The 20,283-nt window shown below is 51.0% G+C and overlaps 3 protein-coding genes across 3 annotated transcripts; 2 read left to right on the forward strand and 1 right to left on the reverse strand.

Moving 5' to 3' along the window:
- The first annotated feature begins 933 nt into the window (after positions 1–933).
- TGME49_306910 (hypothetical protein) lies at positions 934–12,495 on the forward strand. Its single transcript, XM_018782507.1, has 16 exons — positions 934–1,700; positions 2,183–2,282; positions 2,767–2,957; positions 3,471–3,632; positions 3,979–4,043; positions 4,891–4,966; positions 5,497–5,559; positions 6,399–6,446; positions 6,862–6,951; positions 8,059–8,135; positions 8,434–8,488; positions 8,758–8,824; positions 9,278–9,373; positions 9,957–10,028; positions 10,662–10,724; positions 11,406–12,495. Exons 1-16 carry the CDS (start codon positions 1,401–1,403, stop codon positions 11,441–11,443), a joined length of 1,563 nt encoding a protein of 520 aa, XP_018635654.1. The 5' UTR covers positions 934–1,400; the 3' UTR covers positions 11,444–12,495.
- A 1,722-nt stretch (positions 12,496–14,217) lies between these two features.
- Positions 14,218–16,836, forward strand: TGME49_306900 (NOL1/NOP2/sun family protein). The gene is made up of 2 exons (XM_002371822.2): positions 14,218–15,455; positions 15,748–16,836. The coding sequence occupies exons 1-2, from the start codon at positions 14,353–14,355 to the stop codon at positions 16,484–16,486; spliced, it is 1,842 nt and encodes a 613-aa protein (XP_002371863.1). The 5' UTR covers positions 14,218–14,352; the 3' UTR covers positions 16,487–16,836.
- Positions 16,608–18,395, reverse strand: TGME49_306895 (hypothetical protein). Its single transcript, XM_018782506.1, has one exon. The coding sequence runs from the start codon at positions 17,865–17,867 to the stop codon at positions 17,358–17,360; it is 510 nt and encodes a 169-aa protein (XP_018635653.1). The 5' UTR covers positions 17,868–18,395; the 3' UTR covers positions 16,608–17,357.
- Positions 18,396–20,283: the final 1,888 nt, after the last annotated feature.

Genomic DNA, 20,283 nt, shown 5'->3' on the forward strand with positions numbered 1-20,283 from the left:
GGCTGATCCTCCTCAGGTTTCGTTCCTAGCTTAGCGGCGCACACTTGACACTTCAGGGATGTAATTTTGCCCCCTGGGAACCGCCGTTCAGCAACGTACGTGATATCTGTCCTGAATACTGAATGGTCAAGGTCTCAACTCATGGCGGCACAACCCGCCACTAAAACGGATGCAGATCTGTTGCCTCCATGCTTTCTTCTGCACCTGCTTGAGTTTGCTAAGCTTGAATCAATCTAAAGAAATCCCCTGATTTATCTCAGAGAGGTGACTCAGTGGTGACCTGGGGCTGTCACCGACAACGGACTAACGAGCGAGCAGCGCCCCGGTATTTCAGGTCACCCATTAGTTGAAGTTTCCACGGTACGGTTGTCGAGCATGATTTGTCCTCTATGCGAACGGATCTACTGGAGCAAACCTAGACCAATCACAACGCGATACATGGTGGCTGTCAAAGGCACTGATTGTCACTTGAGCGTTTGACCGGCTTACAATGCATACAGGTAGTGTGCTGCTCATCCCTTGGACGGCGGTCCGTTTTTAAGAAGTGCACACATTCAGCACGATTCCTTCCAGACTACTTCCCATTTGAAATGCGCAAACCGAAACGGTCAGTCCTCTTTAATGACACAACAGCGCAGTGGACCCTTCCCTTTGACGCGGCTGTTGCTACACATGCACGCAGTGCAGTCAGGGTTTGCAGCGCTGAACGCTGGCGTATCAAAAACTTGTAATTGAGCGCACACACTTTCACGTTCACTTTGCCATTGAAACAGCGGGACCGTTGTGATATTTCTCTTCTCCATGCGTTCTCGCTTGTCAAAAGGCAGAGAGAGCCATAATTTTGCGGTTGTTTCCGTCGAAAAATAGTAACACACAATGACTCTGACCCTTGTTTGGACTTCGTTGAGTGTGCACGGATCGGTGACACATGAATTCCGAAGTCCTTAACACTTTTCCAAGATTCCTCTGAGTGGTTTCTCGGAAGTCGGAACTTGTACGCAAGCGAAAACTATGTTTTTGCAGTCGTGTTGTTGTTTCTGACCCACAAAATTTTGGCGTTGCAACATTGCAAACCAGCTCTGAATGGGGCAATGTCTTTGATTCCCTGCATGCAGCTTTCTCCGTGACAGCGTTACTGTCATTGCTTTCTTCTCGACCCTCTGACAGAGTCTTGTTTCTTTGACGAGCAGCCTTAGCGCACACATTTGTTGCGGACCATTTTCCCTACTTTCCCCTGTCTCCTTCAGTGGGAGCGCAAATCCGCGCGAGTTTCTTCCGACCGTGCCTACGAGCAGCTCGTCACAACCGTCTCCGTTGCGCCTCTCCGTTTCTTCTCTCCGTTTCCGTCATTTTCCTCCCTTCCTTCCTTTTTCGTATTCTTTGTTCCGGCCTTACCCACGATGCTCTCTGCGTTCGACCAGTCGTCTCAAGCTGCAGCTCCGCGTGTGGCCTCTCTAGCAGCGCTGACAGCGTTTGTCGATTCGCCTCAGACCAGCCAAGCTCTAGAGGAATTTCGACAACACATTTCCCCGGGAGAGCTTGTTCTACAAACTGCTCAGACGGCTGCACAGACTGCGGGGAGAGTCAAGGCGGAATTGGGGGAGAATGAGGAGAGCGAAGAACTGGTGATCGTTGTCAGAGCCCTTCGAAAATGTCTCGCGTATGATGGAGTTCTTGAGAACGTTGTCAGGGAGCCCCAAGTAAGACAGATGGTCGCTATCAGGAGAGAAGAAAAAGGACGGGGGGCCTCTGTTCAGCTGCCAGGCACTTCAAAAGGAATCGCATACGATTCCTATGTACGTGATTCACTTTACTCAGATGTTGAGTCACGCACGTCGGGACCGTAACAGGCAGAGGGGAAGCCCCACGGTCATACGTTCTTCTCTACTGTGTTTGGTGCGTTTTTTGCGTACGGAAGTCGTGTTCCGTATCCTAGGTACTCCCATGTCTGCTTTTATTGGGTTTGAACGTCATGCGAATGTTGACGCGCAAGGTCATCGAATGCAGCGGTGTGCACCTTAATGGAGATTTACACACCACAGGCTCGTTGCGGACGTTGCGGTCACACGTCACGTCGCAAACGAGGTGAATGCTCTGCGTTTCCGTTCCGTTTCCAGATTTCTTCTGGTCACCGAATAGATGGTCAAATGGCCCTTTTGCGCACGCATCTTTGTTTCCCCAGCTCCGGCGCGTCCTGATCGACGCCGCAGAAAGTGGAAGCACTTTGCTACGGCGTTTGCTGGTGCAGCAACTTGGCAAACTGATTGGCCAGGGGTCTGCAGGTGAGTGCAGTGCCGTCAGTGGATGGGTCACTCTTTGTGTGTAAAGTCTGATCTTCTGGATTATTATAGGCAGTGCTCCTCCACAGGGAGCACAACGTAGCCAACGTGGTAGATTAGCCACTATCGTCTAACCTACTCTCCCATGGATTCTCTGCGTGCTCCAAGAAATTCTCTCTGCTTTTCAGCCAGTCGTCCTTCAGGACTTTGGTCAATCCTGTCCACGATTTCCCGATTCTCCCGACGATCCAGAAGAGCCACGGTTTCTCTGTCTCATAAAAAGCAGAATGCGTAAATGTCCACCCTTTCTCGCGTTGCAGCAGATGCGCTGTTCTCTGATCAAGGCCTCACAGAGATCGAATCCTCCACATTGGCATTTTCCGCAAGGCTTCTGTTCAGTTGCCTACCTGGGGTTAGCGACTACAGTGCAGGGGTTAAACACCGGACATCCAGCTCCTCGTTTGTTTCCCTCAAATGCTCTTCTCAGGCGTCGAGCTGGCCATCGAAGCGAAGCTGTACGAGCTGCTTCCTGGTCTCCTGGGAGACCCTGACGTTGGAGTGGCGAGCGATGCAGCGAAGGCCATCGTGGCCAGCTTAGAGAGTCGTCAGGGTTGCCAGGCGTTCTCTTCTCCTGAATTCTTTCAATCGCTGATGGCTGCAGCCGCTTCGCCGGATGAGGTAAATCACGTGTAGGGAAGAATGGAAAGATCCGTTGCGCGACGCGCGTTCTGTCTATGCAAGAATTGTCATCTCACCTGGGCTCTCCCTACACAGTAGAACTTGGATTCGGTAAACGAAGGTCTCCGTGATGTTCCGAGGAGGCCGTACATAATGGATCACTGCAGTGACTCAAAGTTATACAGTTGCGCGGATGTTTGGGTGGGAACCGTCTCTTGCGTCTGAGGAGTTCCAGCCGCGTGACGAGCGCTTTGACTAAGCGGGCTTCGATGGCCAATCTGTGAGTCCAGCCTCGGGTTGCATCTTTGGCCCAGGATCTCGAGTTTGCGCAAAACCAGTGGTAAATGCCAGTTCAACAGTAGACGTATTGGAACGGACTTTCACTGTCTCTGATTCGGTACCTCAATTCACACGGCCTTCGCTGTCCGTCTCGCTGTCAGTCCTGATCCCTTGGCTTACGGATGACACCTGCATGCGCCGAGGGACGGCATTTGTGACTTCTCCCGTTTTCAGATGGTGAAGGTCCGGACGGTGGCGCTGTTTGTTGAAGCCGGGAGAAAGAACGAGACCGTTTTCAATGAGCTGGCTGACAGAGGCGCCTTCACGGTGCTGGTGAACTCTTTCGCAACCGACGACTTGCTACTGAAAATATCTCTCGTGGCTCTCATTGAACAGGTGAGCGAGAACGGTTCATCGAACTCGCTCGAACACCAAGCCCCAGAGCATCGTAGAGAAATCTAGGGGTATCCTCCAGGATTCAGGCATAGGTACAGATACATATATATATATATATATACATATATTCATGAGGTGCGTGCATACGTATATATATATATATATATATATATACTTTCTGACCTAGAGATGAAACTGTGCATCAGGAGCTGTACAGCGAGGATTCGTGTAGATGCGTTCGCGCTTCTGTAGCGACGATGAAGGGTGCATGGAGTCCACAAAATGTGTTCACACACCGAAATCTGTTCCCGGGATGTTGATGTTTTATGCCTTCCGGTTTGTGAAGCTCGCGTCCTACCGCGCTGGAGCAAAGTTCCTTGCTCTCTCGTCCATCCCGCGCCAACTCGTAGGGTACGTCGTTGTCTGATATCGTGTGCACCCTTGTCTTATTCGTCGTCGTATGGCACAGAGGAATTCGTTTTCTCCCTCCTCTGCCTGTACGAGAGGCGATCCTCCCTCTGAAATCCGAACGCATGCTCTTGCATGGCTGTGCACTCCATTTCGGTGCCCACACAACGACTCGTTGCATACGTGGAAGGACATGAGGCGCTCGTCTGACAAAAGGGCGGATATGCATCAACCTAAGGCTATCCTAGTGCAAAGAAGCGCTAAAACAGCATCTCATTGTCGCTGTGTTTCCTTCTCCAGTTGCCTGCATGCATCCGTCCGTCTCAGTGATATTCACTTGTATATATATATATATATATATATATATATATATACATCAATGTAAAAGCGTACATACTGAGTGTGTCTGTATCTGCATGTGCTTTATATATATATATATATATATATATAGGACTTTCTGGATACATGAATATAGATAGTTAAGCAATTGTATTCAGATGCTTTTCCTATTTCCTAGCGTCTTTTATTCTTTGTTGGACGAGCCTTTCTCAGAGGGAACTGAAGCAAGGGCGAGTAATCAAAATATGTATGCAGGCAGATATGTGCGTAAACGTGGGGTTTAGGATAGAGCTGATGCACATATTGGCCCGTGCACATGCAAGAGTAAATGCCAACGTGAAGACCTGCATGGCGTGCCAGGGCATCTGCATCTAATATTTGCCTCTCTTGCCATCTTTGCGTTTTTCAAGGCGTATCCATGCTCAGAGCGCAGTTGAACCACGGCGCATTCAGCGTTTGTACGCGTTGACGAAGTAGAGATGTTGGAGAAACCTGTGTTTCCTCTGTTCAGGGAGCTGGCTGAAGACTCCGTTGATGAAACTTCTCGGGTTTCTCTTGTCCACGCTATTGCCGAGTTGATAAAGCAAGTAAGGCTCTTTGTCAAGAATCTCTGTCCCTCGCCTACTTTCCCCTAACCGGGTCTCTGCATGTGTCTGTTCTTGCCCCGCTGATGTGCATGCAAGAAACTCGGTACGCAATCGCCAAGCACTCATCCAAAATGTGATAAACAGATGGCAGCCATCCAACAGGGAACCAGCGAAGACAAGAATCCTTTCTTCAACGCTTGTGTACTTGTGTCTCTTTGCTTTGGAAAGTACCGTGAGTTTGACATCCTGTTTGCGGGAGAACACAAGAGATGTGCAAGAAGGATTATTCTAAAGAGTTTTATTGAATTTTACAAATCAGGGTGATATCTTCCGATGGTCCCTGGTGAAGGAGAAGGTTGACACCTTTTTCTGTTGGCTCTGGATGAGTCCAGAGGCTGTAGCAGGTCTCAGGGGTTGCTGGAAGCTAGGTTTCCCCACTGTCTTCCGGTGTCAGTTGCTGCAGTCGCACAAGAGACCTACATCTGGAGAATCTGGAGAATCGTGTTTGTGTGTTCTCTTACTCTTGTCAGCAACCGGAGATCGGCAACGAGATGTTTCAAGTCCAGGGCGGCAGCTTGGCTAAAACGCTGGTGGTGAGAGCCTCTCTGGAAATTTGCCTGTTTCTCTGCTGCCTTTGCTCTGTTTGCTTTGCTTTTTGCGTCCCTGGTCGGGCGGTTTCTGCCGGAGAAAGGCCTGCTTGCGACAGAAAACGAAAGCGCACTTGTACCCCAGACTGGGGTTCTGTTGCAGAGTGAAGCGGAAGCGGGTCCGAAGTATGCTAGGTTTTTGGTTTAGGGAGGGAAGAAAACAATCTTGAGCTTGATAAGGGTAGAGGAGTTTTTGAGTAGTGAAGTGCGAAGAGTCTCGTTGTGGTTCAGCAGCTCCATGGCGGCTCACGACGCCTTTGTTGTTGACAAAGATCCAGGTCGGCACAGGAGCTCGCAAAAAATGCGACCTGGATCAAGAACGTCTGGAGACACTTTGCTCCCGATCTACCATTTACACTTGTGTAAATGCATACAACACAGCTACAACGTTCACGCTGGCCGTGTCCAGAACTCCCTGGCGCTCAGTTGCGATTTCAGCTTCAGCAACCGTTTGTGTCTCTTCGTCGGCTGCAGCCACGATCCCAGCAGTCTTCGCGTGTTTTTTGGGGATAGGCCTCCTCAACTCAAATTGAGGAGTCAAGTAAAAGACATGCCATACAAGGATCATAATGTCCATCGGTACCTCTCAGTTGACCCTCAGTTCGCAATGCTAGACGGTAACTGCCCGGCTGGGAACGTGGAAGGAGTTGATGTGTTACTACACCTTGAACGTAGCCGATGTGGAGAAGCCTTCGGGGCTCGCAAGGAGAGGCGGAGCAACCACAAGAGTTCTTGTGACTTCTGAAAAGCGTACCTTGAGGTGTCTGCTTTCCCCCCTTTGGTAGGAGTTTCAGCACAGCGTTCCGGCAACGCCTCAAGAGAAGAGCGACCTGGTAAGAACAGCACAGGGTATGGCAAGAACGTCGTCTGTTTTTGGTTACTTTGCCTCCTCGGATGCTCAGTTTTCTCAGTGAAACCAGACCTGCGTTTTTTTTGCCTTCTTTGTGTGCTCTCGTTCCGCGTCGAGTTTCTGGCCGTCATCGCCTTTGAAGCCGTTCCGCGCCGAGTTATCACGCGGCGTTTTCTCGATGTCGTCGTTCCTCTTGGCTCCTTTTGCGGTGCTTCCGCCTCGCCTGGGAGTCCGAGCTGGGGCGCTGTACCTGTGCGGCTTGCCTGGTGCCACACCATTTACCGTTCGTCACCGCAACGTGTGAGAATCCACTAAGTTCCCTATGCATTGAGCCTGTTTCCCCGCTTTGCCATCCTTCTCGGCATCATCCGTTCTTTCTGCTCTCTGTGCTCTCTCAGTGCTGCGCGATCGCCGCCTGGGGGAGCATCGCCAGCTCTCCCCTGGGCTATGAGGCGGTCCAGAAGGCCGCGCCGACGGTCGGCGCAAGTGTAAGCTCTCGACGTTTTTCTTTTTCCACATAGTGAAATGACCCCTGGTGCAGTAGAACTAGAGCCCGGTGAGCACCGTGTATATCAGAGATCATCAGGATTTTAACCGTCGTTAAGCCTTTTCTCGCGTCTCTCTCTCGGTCGCATTGCTGAGCACGCTTGCATTTCTTCACCACTGGGAGCCCAAGTCTTTGCCTCGAGGTGTGTTACGTTCCGTACAGTCGTATGTAAAAGGTGTACGATAGAGACCTAGACTGGAAGTGAAGCGCACTTGTTCGTTCGATGGTCCACGCTCAATCTTACCATACACACTACTTTTTCCATCTTAGACGGGTTCAGCAAGTCAAAGGTTCGCGGGAAACTGGCATCACATAGAAAATCAAGTCTTAGCATACGGGGTCTTCAATCGAGTGCTCTGCCTTGAGCATAGAAACTCGCCTACAGTTCACCACGCTCTTATTTAGCTGTCTCCGCGCCAGCTGTTGGCTGTAGAGCTCAGCTCGCCTTTCCCGCCTCTGCTTCCAAGTCGATTTCATAGAGCACCTAAAATCGCATAATGACAACGAAAAGGCGTTGAGGAAACGGCGAAACAATCCTGGAAGCACGTTCTCTTTACAGTCCTACCGGGATTGATTTCCCGCGCGAAGTGCTCCTTCAACTGTGAGATCGGCCGCTCAGTGTGTGTTTGTCTTCCTGGTGTCCATGCTCCGCATCCGATGCCGTACTGCACAGCTCACCTCGATGGGGCGGACCGCTTTTGCCCGCTGAGGCACAAATAAAGTTCACATCAAAATCAGGAAGAATGGACTTCTCGGAGGCAACTGTGGCTGTCGGTTTCGTTTTTGTGCGTGATCGTCCCGTGTGTTGCCGAGACTGTCGCTCAGTTCTCTCTGTGTCTGGGCAAACATTGGACCGCTCGAGGGGAAGTGTGTCTTCAGAGTAATCAGAAAGAACTTGGTTGTCTGTACCTCCTCACTGGAGTCCTGTTCAGGATCCTACGTGCTAGAGTGTCAGCAGTCCAAGACGCTGGTTGTATGATTCGAGTTGAGGGTCTCGTGGAAAGAGATGTTCTCTCAACTTCGTCGGATCTGTCTCTTTTTCCTGCAGATCAGCAGCTACTTCACGGGAGAGACAGAGATTGCGAACCTCGCCATGGATGCTTGGAGCAACGTGTTGAACTCTTTGTAAGATGGACACCGAATACGGCAGGGGTGGGAGGGGTAAGGCGAGAGCCGAGGAGGGTGAGGCGTCTTGGCATTTGTGGCTTTGAGTCTCTCTTTTGGTCTAACGAAAAGAGACCAAAAGCAAGGACACACACGGTGGAAGTGTCATCTTCCGCAGGAGGGAAGAGAGACGCTGAGTTGCACCCGACTCTCGGGTTTCGTCTTTGTGTACACTGCAAACGTTCACCCTAAATAGGCTCTTTGGGGTCGTCTCTCATTTCATGCGTCGGGGTATGTTTTCCTGCGGGTTGCTCCGTAGGCCGGATCCTCTAGCGCCGGATGTGGAATCAAAGTTGAAGTCTCTCGCCGAGTCTGTAAGCGTTTTTCCTCAAAGACGAATCAGTGTGTGCGTGTGTCTCCTCGCCACTGGGCGTATCCCTTGCCCTCCGTGCTTTTTCCTGCTCGTGTCGGCCTCTCTGTGCCTTCTTCTGCTACCCGTTCTGCTCCGCCAGCTTTTCCGTGGTGTCATCCCCCTTCCGCTCGAAAGAGACTGCGACGCCACAAACGGCCAGCGGCAGTCAGTCTCCAGTGTGAGAAGGGAGGTCGAGATTTGCGTCTTGTCCAAAAACCTGTGTGTCCTTAGGTCTGCCATACCCATGTGTCTCGACCCTTTGGCGAAAGCAGAGCTCATTCGTATCCTCTTCTCACAGGTAGGTTCGTGCTGAGAGCCTGTTCCATGCTGCGTTATTTGAGTGTTTTGACGGATACAAAAATGGGGCTCACCCGTGGGCTGTGTGTTTTCCTGTTGGGCCTGCCTCACATTGACGACACCTGGTGGCACCTACTCGACCCTCCGTGCGCTTTCCTCTCTCAGAGGTTACGACGTCCAGAACGATATTACACTTACCATACTAGCGTCTGAGCACTCGTTGTCTATCGCTGTTAATATGAGTGGGCACAGGAATCCATGTATGACGCCCAGAACATCACCGTTGTGGAGTGGCACTTATGTCGTAGGATGCTGAAGTCAGCCACAGCAGCAATCTGGTGTGTATGTTTCCCCTACTGCACGCGTCAGCCGGGATCCGCAAGCCGTCTGACGTTCTCCAGGCATAACAGGCAGCTCTGTTTCTGTTTTGTTTTCTCCCTGCGCGCCGCTGCAGCTCTCTGCAGGAGCAGGCTGGCTGTCCAAACCATCATGGGGTCTGAGGAAATCCGGCGTTCCCTCGTCGACCCCTTCTCCGATGACTCGAGTGACGGTAAGAAAGGGGCAGAAACCATAAGAGCTAAGAAACATTAAAAACAGACGCGCACACGTATGTGAAGGCAAGCGGGGAGTTGGGAGTCCTTGCGAATGGTCTCTCTGAGGGTCGAGGCCGCGGTTCGGAACCGCGACGGTTCAGTCCCATACCTTTGCAAGGCTAAAACAGATTTCGGCATCTCCCAAGAAAACCGAAATGCTATTTGTATGTGTTCTAAACTAGGTATACTCTACATGATTCACTATACTGATTGAGCGTGAGATAGTTATGCTTGCCGCTCGCACTATCGAAACAGGAAGAAGGAAGGGTCCTTGCTCACAGTCAGTTCTTCCGTGTAATGCGCGCATGTTCTTAAGGAAATGCAGCTCTCGATTGCAGGAAGTTACGTCTGGAAAAAAGAGGCGGGTCGCTGGACGCGCGTGTGACGTCATTGCCTTTACCTCTCTCTCTCACCCTGCATACAAGCGCTCTGCTTGCGGCTCTCCTGTTCTCCGTATCTTGTTTTGTGTGGAGAAAGGTGTGTGCTTCGTCTTCTGTCATGTCTTGTCTCTTTTTCAAATGCCGAATTGCCACCGTGCAGCGAAGTACGCGAAAAACACCTTCATCAAGAAGTTGGCTGCTGATCACCTGGACTGGCTAGGCACCGTGATCGGTGAGGAAACGGGACGCTAAAAGAGACACTAGGGAAGGCTCGAGGGGCCACCGTCGTGGACTTGCACATAGACATCGGACTAGCGTAAAGATCACGTACACCATACCCGGCGCACGCCAGCAACTTCATGAAGAAACAGCTGTGAAGAATCAGTTACACGTTCGCAGATTCGCAGCCTTGCGTCTGCCGAACCGCAAACATAGAACAGTCGAAAGAAGTTACCACATTACCCTATCCTCCGTGCAAAGCACGCATTAAGAGCCCGAAGGTAATTCCTAAACCATGCACCTGCACGTGTGTGGACCAACACCAAGTTTCGGTGGAGGGTGCGTTTGTCTTGATTGAACGCAAGAGCCTCCCGCGATTAATCGTTGCCTCATGCATTTGCGGGAGCTCTAAGTGCATCAAGAAGTGCCATATTTATACAGAAAGATGAGTCTGTACGTGCTTTCTGGGTATTCACGTCTGCGTAAGTGCAACTGGGTAGATGTAAATGTACGCAGGTAAAGATTTTCAGTCGGAGGCACAGATACCTAGTGCCTCCGTCTTCGCGTTTCGCATGCGTGGTGCGGCTTGGATCCGAAGGGTAGTTTTCTGTATGTGTGTGTGTGTATGTGTTTGTTCCCTTTGCAGAAGAGAGTTACCTTACAAAGCTCAAGACGTTCGCAGACGCGGGGCCTTTCTACATACCGCCTGGCAAGTCTTGACTTATACAATTTGTTTCTGGGTTCTTTTCTGAGGTGCTCGCAGTTTCTGTTGTTTTCCGTCCCGTCTTCTCCCGATGTCGCGACCTGTTTCACACGCCTTCGTCTCACTCCGCAGTCCATGGTTCCTCGTTACCCCGATCTGTCCGCCGCTGTCAAGCTGTTGAACTGTTTCTGGTCATCTCTCCTGTGTCTGGTCGTCTTTGCTGTGATCTACTCTGTGGCTATTCACCTCGGATCTCCTCGCTACCCGTGCATGCAGCCAACTCGTAATCCGTAGGTCATCGCTGAAGAGGGTCCCCAACAGCAGACAGAAGACACGTGTGCTGTCGCTTTCTTTTACCACTGCCACTTACCAGGGCTGTGCTAACAAAGAGGGAAGGCAGAGAAAAGGGGAGTTCTCTGAAGATGACTAGTGAGGGATGACGGTGTAATCCCGATCCACCTGGAGGGAGACAGAGGGATACATGTCCGAAAAAAAGGTCGGCAAAAGTACACATATGTTGCCTCGTCTCCGTCTCAGTGTGAGACGACTCGTGGTTCACATGGGCGAGACTAAGAGGAGTGAATTGTAATGGAAGGTAGCACAGGCGATGATGAAGTAAAGCACGAAATGTCATGTTTGCATGGCAGTGGGTGACAGCGACTCGGCGTGTTGTCTGCTTTTCTTCAGGTACGGCAGTTCCCACCATCAACAGCACGTGGGTGTAGCTCAAGCGTCTGTCAGAACTGTCTGTTTTTCGGTGTGTCTGTTCGCACATGCTTACCTGTGTGTGAGGAATTCGTTCTCTCGTCTCTTTCTGCGTATTCTGTGGCGCTTGCCCCGATTGCTCGTCCCTTCGGCAGGAGGGACGACCTACCGTTCTTCTAGCATATATATATATATATATCCCGAAGACCAAAAACGGAGAAGAAATCACCCGGTGCTGGAGAGCACTGTGTGTGGATGAGCCCCAGCAAAGGCAACCGCCCTGCGAAGCTTATGAAAGTCAAAATGCGCCTCTCTATTTCAGGATGAGAAATGCGTTTTAGGTAGAGCATCGAGCGCATGAAAAGAGACATGGGGGAACATTTTCAAGAAGAGACCAGGGTAAAAGAGACATATGTGGCGGTGGGCCAAGAGAAACTCTCTAGCTTCCGCGTGCTGATTTCTCACGAAGGAGTCCAGCTTCAACGATATCGGTATGTGCGTATGATTTCTAATTTCTACCGACTGATCGACTGAGCTGAGTGGCTCGAAGGGCGGGAAATATCACACGGCTACTTATTTCAGTGCCCCGGCGTCCGCCTGTCCGAGAGTTTTGTTTTCGTTCCCATATGAGATCGTTCTGTATGTCTGAACGCGAATGACCGCGAACGTGTATTGCTTCTTCGCTGCAGAAGCTACGTAGGGACAGATTTTGTGCCGGAGGGAGATGGGCAGCAGATGGCGTCTCACAGTGTGTCCTGTGACACATTTTTATGATGGGCCTATAAAGTAGTCTGCTGAAAGACCTGCCACAATTTTGTAGATGTCTAGACACCCCTACACTCGAGGCGGATTGCTGGTTTTGAAGAAACTGGGATGTGTTTTTGGGAGCGCTTCCCTCCGATCGGGTTAGACTCGCCAAATGATAGAGCACACAGTCGAACTGTGATAAGGTTAAGAGCCGGTGTAACATGGCTTTTTCTTCGGAGGTGTACGGTAACAGAGCCTCTCCGCAGTACTCTCTTGCTACAGGTGAACTCTGGTCTCGCTGAAAATGCGTGAAATTGAAGGCGCTGACACTCGCACCCGTAACAGTTTTATTTACGCCTGCCAAGACCAAACTGTCCTTGCAGTCACACGCTGTGGAGACGAGAAGCTTTCAATTAGCTGGTTGGCATTCGAATTACGAAAGTTGTGGTAGCCGCACAGGCGTTACCGAAAGTGGCGTTGCCTCTTCAGCGGATAATGCAAATTGCTGTATTACTCTGCTTGGATCGGTCGAAGTACCACACAGCTTTTTCTACCAGAACGTGTAAATCAGCGCTGACAGGTGGAGAACAGGTGAGGTATTACAGTCTAGTTGCTGCAGAAGGACTACTTGTGCCGACTGCACAAGAAATCGTGTTACCCAAAAAGGAGTCAGGGGACCCAAGGGATGGAATATGAATATTCTTCCGCACCAAAGAACACGCCCGTGCCTGGGAACGGGTGGTTAATTCTTTTCTGATCTCGAACAACCCACCTGCCATTTCCGTACATCTGTAGCATAGTGCCAATGTTGTCTTCCCTCTTACTGTGATATTTGTTTCGGTGCCTGAGGAACAGTGTGGCTGCAGTGCTGGTTAATTGCCACAGCAGAAGGCGACGACTTGATTACGGACAGCAGCCACTGGTGCACACTTTTGTGAGCTGACAAGTATGTAACTTCAAGCAAGCTGGGATGTACGCTCATCTGACGTGCATCCCTACAACCACAATCCACTGCACGCAAGAAACAAAACCACCGCGGAACCAGCTGAGACACGTTCCCAACAGGCTTACGGGGTCGTGTCGTTCCTTCCTCTCACAGCTGCAGCACCAGGCACTTTGCCGTTCCTGAAGAAAAGAAGTACGTGACACCTGGAGGAAATTTGTGTGCTCCTCTCTCACCTTCACGCACGACAACTGGCACGGTCACTCGACGTACACATACTGCATACGTCGTTCCACGTGGAGAGCTTCCAAGAGCTGCATGAGTTGTTTCATACGACACAATATGTCGTTAAGGATCCTTACTGCGGCTGTGAAGACGCGATTACCTGACACAGCAAGAAATACTGAACATTAAGTCGCTCTCTGTGACAGATGAATCCGTGTCGACATGCGTCTTCCTGATGAACAGCCAGACGTCAGAAAGAGCGACGCGCAATTGGGAAACTAAGGAAAGCAGTTTCTACATCGATGACAGACATTCAGAGAAACTTCAGAGCAAACTAAGCTGGGCACCGCGGCTGCTGACGCCGTCGAGTACGATCCAAAGGGACGGGCATCTTCCTCATGGCGCTGTCGAGTAAAGTGCCCTAATCAATTGTTAGTTTACTAGCACAAAGTGCGGTGTTAATAGTGATATCCTTTGAAACCAGTGGGTGATTTGTTAGTATTTATGTCATTCCTCCCTCGCTTAGTACTTTTCGCTTCGTGGCAAATGGCTTCAAAAGTCACGCGAGAAGCGATTACGGGACGTGCCACCCACATATTTTGGATCTGTGACAGTGCATTTGCTTACAAGGTGGCACCGCGCCATGTTTTCAAAAAGATTTTTTAAGTTGCCAGCAAAACGTTCGACGTAGCAATTATGCACGCGTGGTGGCGATGACTTAGGCTTGCCGCGACAACTGCACAATCTCTTGCATGCATGCGATCCAAGCACACACTATCGGCTACGGAAAGGAGGCTTGCAAATTTTCGAATTTTATGCTACATCATTCCCGCATCTGTGTCGTCTAAGGTTACATGTCCTGCATACTATCAGCCTTTTCCACCCGGAGGTCCTCAAGGAAGCCGGTTTGGGGTCATCCATGCTTGTATAACGCATACAAGGGTAGTGTCAGTGCTAGCTTTGTCAAGTAATGGTGGGTTCAATGTCGCAATCAACTCGAGATGAAAATCCACAATGAGAAACCGCTCGTCAGCTGCCTTGATTCGACAGGTCCTCGATCCTACAGTGTATTCTCTACTTGAAACGTCTTGGGCAAGCCCTGTACCTCCTGGTCGCTCCATAGAATGGATTCTCGACCATCTTTTGGTTCCTCCACCAATCACAACGCTCCGAGTGAATGCAGTGGATGCCGAAAAAGTGGAAGATGTCATTGCTACAGCCACAAAACTCTTCTACCCGAGGGACGTGCAGCGCCACTCGCTCCTCGATGACGTCCTGATAGTTAACCACGACACGGTCAGTTCATCTGAGGGGCTACCTTCCAGAACCAAACAGAGGGAGGATCCGCGCGCAAAAGAATGTTTTGTAAACAGCGACAGGGGATGCTCTACAAATTGCCATGCTGCTACGTCCATCAGCACGCGTACAAGAACAGTCGCTGCCGGCCAGGAGTCGCAGTTTCAACGAGATAATAAAGATCACGACGAGGTAGTGTTACGAACTGACCAGAGGAAAGGATTGAAAGAAAATGGAGGTGGTCAACTCCCGGTGATTCTTGTGGACAGGCGATGTGGACAGGCCGTTCTACGAGGTGCGCATGTCTTCTCAGGCGGCGTTCTGGCGTCAGAGCCGCACCTCAGAGTGGGGGAAATGGTCGAGGTGTTTACGTTGCCGGGTCGCCTCCACAAATCGAAGCTTGCAGTGGAATGTGCTAATGTCCAACGTAACCAGGAGATGAGCTCGATACATTCTTCTGCCGTCGCCGCTCAGCCTAGCGAGCTACCTCTTCACGGCCAAAAGTCACAGGAGGCGGACGCTCACCACGCATCAGAGGATATTCGCGCAGGTGGGGAAGAGCGTTCTACCAGTGCTGACAAATCTGATCCGGAGTCAAATGGAGAGCTAAGAGGAGGTGATTGTGACTGTGGTCGATCAGAAGCCCAAAATGATGAGACGGAGCAGGAACATCTAGCATCCGTGCTCCGAGGGACTTATCTGAGAGCAGCGCTCCCAGAACGCGTGAGGAAAACAGGGATATTTTGTGGAAGAGGCATCATACGTCAAAACCTAGGCCAGGTCTACGCAGGAAAGCCCGGGATCGCCGTTGAGATGGAAAGGTATATGGCAAGCAGCGTAAAAAACACAAAGCTACTCGACGAGTCTCATCGCCTGCTCACTTCCCCTGGTTAGAAGGCGAGGTTCCAAAGAGCTGTCTTTGAATGCGTTTTTCTAGTTTTAGAACGAATCCATTGCTACGCACGTATTCAGTTAGGGTAGGCAAAGCGTTGCAGCGTTTCGATATACTTCGGAAGCATCCAATGCATACAGCAAGCCAATGAGCTGGCGAAATTATAGTTCTGGGTTCGTGAGTACATCTTGACCAGTTTCCCTGTGGTGTGGTGTCTACAGCGCTATCGACCTATCAACGCTTCCTGCATGCCTCGTCGCGCAGAACCTTCCCTCCATCGTGGTCGGCCATGTGCTGAGTCCGCAACCTGGGGAAAGAGTATTGGATATGTGCGCAGCTCCGGGAGGAAAGACCCTACATTTGGCAACCCTGATGAAGGGGCATGGGCTGATTGTTGCCGTGGAACGGTCCAAAACGCGGGCTGAAAAGCTTCGCAGTTTCCTGAGCACATCGTCACATGCATCTATCGTCGAAATTGTGTGCGGCGACAGTGCCAAAGGGACATGGCAAAGCACTCAACTAGGAATGGGCAGCCACGGACGAGATTTCATAGGTTATTTTGACCGGGTTCTAGCTGATGTTCCGTGTACTGCCTTGGGCTTGAGGCCCCGCATAGACTTTGAGGGCCTCACTGACCGCGTGGTCCTTGCAGCGGCCAAATACCAGAGAGAGTTTCTCAAGTCAGGTTGTCAGCTGTTAAAAACGGGTGGCACTCTAGTGTACTCTACGTGTTCAGTTTCCAGAGCAGAAAATGAGGAAAACGTGGCGTGGGCTCTTCGGCATTTGCCTCTCATGCTGGAACCCGCAGAGCCTTTTGTCGGCACTCACACGTTCGAAAATGGTGACAGAGGTGCTCGCCTATTTCCTCCCGGGGAGGCCGAGAAGCTACAGCGGTTCTGCCCGTCAGGAAATACAATTGGATTTTTCATTGCTAAGTTCCTGAAGACTGGGACGGGGTAAGCATTAACAAAAATCGGATAGAGCACGCTCCACTTCACCCCAGTCTTGAGTAACGGGCTTGTTGACTGTCACTTTCACTTCCCGCATGAAACGAAGTGAGGATCGAGAAGCAATAAAGGGAACTGCTATTTTTGCAAGAAGTCCCCCTGGTGATACCACCCACAGCCACATGGGCTGGAACATCAACTGTCAGAGGACCTAAAATAAAGGACCCGTAAACTTTTCCAAGATTGATGCCTGCTCATCTCGGGGACAGGCGCGCAGTCTGCTTCGATGCAGCGCGAGGAAACGCGGATGAAAAAGTAGCTGCGGCGTCCGCGCCTTCTACAAATTAAGATTACAGGCCTGTATACACATGTATACGTGAGTGGGCACGTGACGACGAAGGGCGGGGAGCGGCTTGTCCGTGAAGCCCGCTGGAACTGTTGCGGTATATCCGCGGGGGACGTTACCCCCGTTTCATTGGGCTTTGTGTGAGTGCTCCCCCTGGGGGAACGCAAACTAATATGGGCAGTTAAAGAGCGACAAGTAAAAGCAAGTGCTCTGTAGCAGCGGAGGAAGCGTTCCTTGGAGCATGACACACCATGGCCTCTCGGCAGGCTTGGTACATGCCAGCTCCGCTGCAAATCCCCCTAGTTTCTGGTCCAGACATTGCATAACAACCATAAAAAATTCTCATCGACCCGGGGCGCGAAAACTGTAAGGTTGTGCTCCCCGTTGACCTCCAGTGCGAATTACCAGGCTGTCTCTCCCATGGTTTCCACAAAGTGGCCTCACATCACGATTCGTGATACGCACTTTCCTGAACGGAACCGACTGCGCTCAGCCCTCAGTATATTGCACCGGTTTTGTCTGGCTAGTGGAGGCTCGATCAGGCGACATCTCCACCGGTGACCTGGTCAATTGTTAAAGGCGTTGTTTCGTCGACCGGTGCCGGTTTGGCAGTGGTCGCAAAACTGCCATATGCAGCCCCGGAGGACATCAGTGAGAGGAAGATGTGCAGTGCCGTGAAGATGATCCAGAAGATTGAGAAGTGGGTGAAGCAAACAACGAAGATGGATATGATAGAGAGGATAAAATTGATGGTAAAAGCAAGGATGGTCACGCTGGTCATGGAGCGGGTCTTCCAAGACTCAAAGGACACGAGGCAGCCAAGAGTGCTTCCGACCAGGCCGACGCACGAAATCGCCGTCAACCACCTCATTGCTGGTGGCTTCTCACCCTCAACTGTTAGGTCCTTTGAAGTCTGTGTCAATAAATAAACGCACATGATGCCGTAAATTATGGAAAAGCCACGCAAACCCAGACGCGACGCTTGCATCCAAGCATTCTTCTTGGCCGAAACGGCTGTGGTGGGTGTTGATTGAGCAGTGTCCTCCATGGCTAAGACTCAATTCGGGCGCGGGTCTCCAGGATTTTTTACACTTGCTCCTCTGACAATGTTGTGGATAAAGATAACTCCCACGAGGTACTGACAGTGCACAGCTAACTCGTTTCCGAGTTCGGAACTGAACAAGAATTCCCAGGAGCTGGCAGGACAGGCGCGCAGTAGAAGCAAATGACTGAATACATCAAATGCCCCTCACCCAAAGAAAACGAATTACTGAGGAAAAATGTGCGATTACAGTTGAATGAAGGTCACTCTCATCGAATGAAGCCGGACATGATAAGAAGCAACATCAAGGCGATGCCAGCTGGCCGAAGTTAACTGCTGAGGACTAGCGACCAGGACCCCGCTACTGTCAACGTAGGTACTGCAGGATTCGTACGCCGAACACTAAACAGCTTAGTAAACGATAAAAACGGAGTGTACCACGTTAATGATATCCGTCCCTTTGTTTGATATCGATTTTTTGGGAGGGTTGCTCATCCTCGATCTGGCCCGTTTAGGCCTGCTAGCACAAAGACGATGGCCATGCAGACAAGTTTGCCGGCCGCGCAACTGACTGAGACAAGCATGAGCTGGCTCACGAAATCCACTGCAAGACATACGAGGTCGCGAGGGGGCAGCCTCACTTAAGTACCTTCAAAGAAAGCTTGAAAAACTTAAACGGGGCAAAACGGCGACCCATGTATGGATCCTCTAGTACTAAGCATTTTAGAGGGGGATTCCTGCGTGTTTTCTGCAAGACAATAGTGCCAGCAAGAACACCCGCCTGTAACACCCACTCCGCGCTGAACACGCGCTACGCGGACGCTACCGCCTGCCAAACGTGTTCACCTCTTCTCGCCAGCGCGCCCGACCTGGAACCGTTCAAAAGCTCTGAGATCGATCCGTAAGCTGGTTTAATTTCCCTGGTGCTGTCTTGTTACATGGGAGGTACGAGAGTGTAGGGGCAGCGCGGAAGAGAGTGGCTCGCAGCGGTAGCGGCACCACTACATTCGCAACCAACAGAAGAGACAAAAGGGATACTTCACTGGTACACTTCCAGTCATTCAGCAACCAGAGACGATGTTGCTACATGCCATAATCCTGGATCAGTGGATCCCTATTCGATGGTATTCCATTTTCAGCACTGAACTCTTGACTACCACCCTCCTGCGGCTGAGCATGGGGAAGACAAGGGAGCGGTAAAGCAACGAGGTCCACCAGTTACGTCTGGAATGTTGAACGATCAAGCACCCGTCTCTGGCGTTACAGCGTATCCCGGAAAACTCACCAGAACACAAAACCTAGTACAGTGAGACACAGTGCACAGACAGCAAGTCTATGCGCAACAGTGACTTGGTCGACTGGCTTCTTTCCCCCGGGCAAAAGTAGTCGCTATAGCAACGTACAAGCATACTGGTCCCACTCAGCTTCTGGCAGAAGACGTGGCTGGTGGTTGTTTCATGTGCTTTGTTGCTTTTCGCTTGCTGACTACTGTCTGAAAGCCCAGGTTTGGTCCATGGCTTATCATGCCTTCCCAGAAGCAACTACACGACGCTGTGATAAGGTGACATTGGAATCTCGAAAGGTCAACCATACAGTAGCACACAAGCACATGCAAACTGAAGTGGTATGACCCACTCCACAAATGGATGGGGACGGGGAGGGGGGTAAGGGTGAGGTATCGCCACCACCACACAACGGCCCGACATGCACGGATTCACAGCAGACCCCCTCGGCTTAATCAAAGCCGTGGCACCGGGTAGTTCTTCGAAGATTTGGGCCCCTTTGTGAGGGGGCAAGTGTCACTGTTTCAGATTGTACTGGAAAGTCTTTGAGAAATAATCCTTTGCACTTACGGGACGAACCGCTTCTGGTTTATTAACATTCCGCGGCGGCTTCGTGTCATTCCATTTCTCGTTTGGCGATTCGTATTCCCGCGCCCATCCGTCTTTCGCCACCAGCAATGCAACAGACTCTGTGTACTACTGGTGTCACGCTCAAAAAATACATAGGTTGCAACATGGGGAATCGCCCTGTTGTGCAACGCAACGGGGTCCTTAAAAACACTTTGTAAGTGTGGGACAGTTCGTCCTTAACTGGTGTAGGTGTAACACGGCGCAGTTCAATGCACTGGCACTGCCCATCTGTGTTCTGTGTTGCAGCAGTGCCACAGGATACGTGGAGGGCCCGATGCACACGCAAGCTGCTCGTCTAATCTGCCCCCACAACAAGAAGTACACCATAGTCATAGTGATGAAGTAGTAACTGAATTCACTCTGATAGTTTGGACGCTAAGGGAGAAAACGACGGTAGATTAGCCGACGAGGGCTGCTCCAGCCATGCCACCTCAACGAACTCGTTTTCTTGAGGGAAAACCATATCCATTACGAGGCATCAGTAACTCTCTTCTCAGCTGGTCGCGGTG

This window comes from Toxoplasma gondii, chromosome XI (assembly GCF_000006565.2).
Source record: "Toxoplasma gondii ME49 chromosome XI, whole genome shotgun sequence".
NCBI lineage: Eukaryota > Apicomplexa > Conoidasida > Eucoccidiorida > Sarcocystidae > Toxoplasma > Toxoplasma gondii.